This window comes from Babylonia areolata, chromosome 18, assembly GCF_041734735.1.
Source record: "Babylonia areolata isolate BAREFJ2019XMU chromosome 18, ASM4173473v1, whole genome shotgun sequence".
Lineage (NCBI taxonomy): Eukaryota > Metazoa > Mollusca > Gastropoda > Neogastropoda > Buccinidae > Babylonia > Babylonia areolata.
In genome coordinates this window covers 66331106-66336105 of record NC_134893.1, presented here as the reverse complement: position 1 = coordinate 66336105, position 5000 = coordinate 66331106, and the positions used below count along the sequence as shown (strand labels likewise).

The following is a 5000-nucleotide window of genomic DNA, read 5'->3' as shown; positions in this document are numbered from 1 at the left end:
TCCTCGACTTTGACGCAAGCACCATTCCTGACATTATTATCTTGTGTCTGAGCCTTTATCTGATCCATTTTAACTTTTTACGAGAGGCAAGGCCTTCAAGACTCACTTGTGATACACTTAAAAAAAAAATCCAAGCTTTTTATGTATTGAGTATAATTTCAAAATGTAATGTTTAAGATGAGAAAGATCAGTTTAAAGCAAATTAACTCCCCTAGCATTACTGAGTAATTTCCCTTTTTTACTATCTGCACCAAAACGTTTGCAAAATAAATAAAATTTCCATGCTTAGCAAAAGAAGTTCCTGTTTGAACAAAAAATGATAATAATGACTGCTCTTGTTGTTGGGTCAGAATATCAGATCAAAGTGCCAAGTTTAGAGAATACAAAAAATATAAATATAACAGTAAATGCAGTTTGCATATTATTAGGCTTCTTTTTTTTTTCTTTTTTTTTTTGTGTGCCCATCCCAGAGGTGCAATATTGTTTTAAACAAGATCACTGGAAAGAACTGATTTTTTTTTTCTTTTTTTATGCCTAATTTGGTGTCAACTGACAAAGTATTTGCAGAGAAAATGTCATTGTTAAAGTTTACCACGGACACACAGACACACACACACACACACACACACACACAACCGAACACCGGGTTAAAACATAGACTCACTTTGTTTACACAAGTGAGTCAAAAATGACAAAACGTAACAAACGTAGTGTCTCAGTTCCATCTCTTCATACAGTTGTGACTTTCACAACAAAACGGGGATGCCCAGCACTCTGGAGAACACTTCTTCTCCGCTATCAAATTCAAGTTCGTCGATTTCATGTCAACTGGCAAGATCAGGATAAGGGGTGGTAGAAATGATCTTCCATGTGACCTTGAGAAAGAAAGGTCTTCAGCCGGCCCAATAGCCCTTCCGTGCAGTGATGATCAGGTACTTTTTTTTCACAGTGACCAGAGACTGAAAATTACCATTTACTACTCCACTAACAAAGTCTTGATCCAGGATAAAAGCTGTGCCCCTGGGTGAATGAAGAGTTTAGAACCTTCAAGACATTATTTGAGGATCTTTATGACAAACATGCAGGTAAAGAGGCATCCGAGTCAGCTATCAAGGGCATGCTTCTCCCTGCTCAACTCCATGAGCTGAATATTGGTGCTGAAGTTCCTCAGTCACACCAACCACTGCTGATGACCAGCGGCAGAGAAGAGATTGACTCATCACCAGAAAGGTCTAACTCATCACCAGAAAGGTCTACCGGAGTCCATAACGGCCACTCCTCTGTGCTCACTCTGGTGTGTCCACGTTCTGCCAGCGTGAGCAATATACCTGTTTCTGGTGAGCCTGTGAACAATGGAGAGATGGTTCATCCACATGACACATCAGCTTCACTGCACTTATCGTTTTTTGTTGTCACCACCACGTCCATTTGTCCCCGTCATCAATACAGCTTCAAACACACAGACTGCCCAGGACAATGTATCTGCTTCTTCTTCTGATACAAAGGACGACAGTGGTTCTGAACTCGTTGAGAAAAGTCCACCACAGAGCCAGAGCCAGAGCAGTGAGCAGTCTTCTTATACATCCTTCCCAGGGCTAACCAGTTTAAAGCCTTCTAATTTTTCTTCGAAGATTTTGGCAGAACATTCTTCAGAAGACGCTGGTGACATTCATCTCAGAAGTGTGCTTCTGAAAATTGCCCTATTGAAAAAAAAAACACACACTCGACACTGTGTTGAGTGATAATGATGCTATGAAAACTCACATTCACTATCTACAATCAAAGCTAGACAGTCTCACATCTAAAACACTCGTAACATCATCCACACATACAAATGGATCAGCTTCAACCATTGCAACTGTCATTGCCATGGATATTCCAGTTTGCATCATTGACGTTCCCAGAGACATGCCTTGGAGTCAACTAACCGCTGACATACAAGCTCGCTCTCTCTCTCTCTCTCTCTCTCTCTCTCTCTCTCTCTCTCTCTCTCTCTCTCTCTCTCTCTCTCTCTCTTCTTGAATTATTCAGCGGCACTTTCTCTTCGTAGAAATGCATTTCGAAAATCTAGGTAGTATTTTTATTATGCACTAATGTCAAGTCCTGCTTAAATCTCGAACTGGCCTGTTTGTGAAGGACTGCGAGTAGGTCACTTAAACGTATGTCACTAAGCGATCCTTGGACAGCTTCAGACGCAGGGTCATCAGCCTGTCGTTTATCCCACGTGGAAGGCTGTCAAGCTGTTGTGCAAGTTTGGTTCGTATGGCAAAGCCCACGCCTGAGGTTCTTGGAGTGCCATCTGGCTTCCCAATGCAGCAGAAGGTGTAGCCCCCTCCAACTTCCTCCAGCTGGGTTTCACCCGCAAACCTGGTTTCGCTCAGGGCTGCTATGTCCACCTGGCAGCGATCAAGCATTCTAGCAATTCTAGCTGTGCGTCTTTCTGGTCTGTCGTCTCTGTCCAAGAGGGTGCGTACATTCCAGCCACCCAGAGTCAGGGCATGACTCCTGGTTCTTTTGTTCTGTTGTTTTCGACCGCTATTGTTGGATGTCCAAGTAGGTGCGGTTTCCTGCTAGGTACTAGGTGAGGCAGGCTTTGTTTGGGGATTCTTTTATCTCCCCTTCCCCATGTGAGGAGAGCAGTGCTGTCCCTAAAAAGGACTGCTCTGACACTGTGGGAGGATACGGGCACTGCATCTGCCCCAGTCTACGGCGGACGACCATCACCCCACAGCCGCCTGTGTGCAGAGTCGTGACTAGGAACTGCCAGCAGCATCCTCTGCTTGTCCCCATTACCACTTCTCCATCGCCGCAGGGCTTGGGAAAGCTGGGTGTTAAAGGGCTAGCTCGTCGTTCTGACATTAGCCTGGTTGCCTGACCAGCACAGGTGACTTTTTTTTACTGAGGGGGAGTCGTGCAGTCCCTTCCCCACTCTCTCGCCTACCGACGCTCACAGTCCCACATGTGCAGATACTGCCACGTGTAGGACGGCCTCGGCAGGTGCAGGTTTTTTCTTCGGAGCTCCGTCTCCTAGGGGGACTTCCAGCCAAGGATAAGAGCTCCCCCTGACCTTTGGTCATCCTCTTCCGCCTTCACAGCCGTTGGGAAAGGTTTCCTCTTCCGCCTGGTCCGTCGTTGGGAGACTTCACATGCGGCAGGTAGTACTGGGTTACATGGTACCAGTAGCAAGGGCTATGCCCTGACCTGACACAAGCCATTAAGATGACAAGCCATGTAAATACCACAGGTGGAACTGTGCACAATATGTACAAAGAACTTCAAATATTACCTGTTCATCTACTTATTAGATATAATACATTGATTCTTATGCGTAAGATTGTTCATAACGTTTGCCCAAAATATTTAATTTTATATTTATTTTGTTTCCAGTTCCAACGTAAATTAGACAGAGCTATTGTCCCAAAGCCTAAAATTGATTTATTTAAGATGAGTCTCTCATTTAATGGAAGCTTAGAATGGAACATGCTTCCAAAGACATGTCGTCAAATTCCAGCCATATCTCTCTTTAAATCTAACATAAAAATATCTTATTTGATACTTTTAATTAACCTACTCGCGGTTTTTTGCAAATGCTTGCTTGTACTCAGTCCACTAGCTGCCATGCCATGATGAATGAAAAATTGAATGTATGTATGATCGTGCTAGCAAATGAACAGTAAGTGCGTGTGTGTGTTTGAATGTGTGGGCGTGAATGTGTACGTATGTTTGTTTGCTTGTATTATAATGTGTGTGTGTGTGTGTGTGTGTGTGTGTGTGTGTGTGTGTGTGTGTGTACGTACGTGATAATGTACCGATTGTTCTTTTCATTGCTTTGTTACTTTTAATAGACTATTCCAGTTACTATTCTTATTCGTCGTTTTTATCATTTTATTTTATTTCATTTTGTTTCTTTATTTCTATGTTTTGTGTCATTCTTTATCTTTACGTTTTGTGTCGTTAAATGGGCAGAATTGTAAAAAAGGCCTTTATTGCACCTAATTCTTTACCCATTAAAGATTCAATCATTCAGTCAGTCTTCTTCGTTCGTATTCTTGTACTTGTTTTCTTCTTGTTCTGTTGTTGTTATTTGGGCTGCTCCTGCTGTTGTTTATCGGTATCATTATTAATAGTAGTAGAAGTAGTAGTAGTAGTAGTAATAATATCATAGTAGTATCATACCATAACTACGCGAATTCACTGGAATGCTGCATTGAAAAAAATAGGAAAAAAAAAAAAAAAAAAGAATTGCGCACCATATTCCTCCTGGGGCCTTATTCAAGAGTCCATCATGCCTGTGGGTGATGGTGTACCTGCGGGCAAATCTACCTGAGGCAAGGCAAACTGCCCGAGGGTAAGCAGTATCTGTTATTCAGGAACAAACAGGTCTCCAAACCCAGAGGCAGATTTACCCATAATACCTGCCAAGGGTGACTGTCCACGAAGCAGAGGTAAACATGGCGGATCTTTTTGTGGCGTTGTTTTTTTTTGTTGAGGGAAAACAGGCAGTGCTTTGCGGATAACTCTCTCGACAGTGCTCTGAACTGTTGTGCGGTAAGAAGTAAAAGAGCATGCACAGAAGAGAATCCCCTGGATTTTCAATTATACACGCTGGGTCAGCTTCCTGAGTGTACCGCGCGGCGTGTCTTGAATACGAGGATAACTTCTTCTTCTGCGTTCGTGGGCTGCAACTCCCACGTTCACTCGTTTGCACACGAGTGGGCTTTTACGTGTATGACCGTTTTTACCCCGCCATGTAGGCAGCCATACTCCGTTTTCGGGGGGGTGCACGCTGGGTATGTTCTTGTTTCCATAACCCATCAAACGCTGACATGGATTACAGGATCTTTAACGTGCGTATTCGATCTTCTGCTTGCACGAAAGGGGTTCAGGCACTAGCAGGTCTGCACATATGTTGACCTGGGAGATCGTAAAAATCTCCACCCTTTACCCACCAGGCGCCATCACCGTGATTCGAACCCGGGACCCTCAGATTGACAGTCCAA

The 5000-nt window shown here is 43.6% G+C and overlaps 1 protein-coding gene across 1 annotated transcript in view; it reads left to right on the top strand.

Moving 5' to 3' along the window:
* The window catches only part of LOC143292319 (BAI1-associated protein 3-like), a 180208-nt gene that overhangs the window by 144027 nt on the left and 31181 nt on the right, over positions 1–5000 (top strand). The window contains exon 19 of the mRNA XM_076602507.1: positions 1086–1315. Within this exon, the coding sequence (XP_076458622.1) occupies positions 1086–1315 (230 nt within the window). The remainder of the gene's footprint in view (positions 1–1085; positions 1316–5000) is intronic.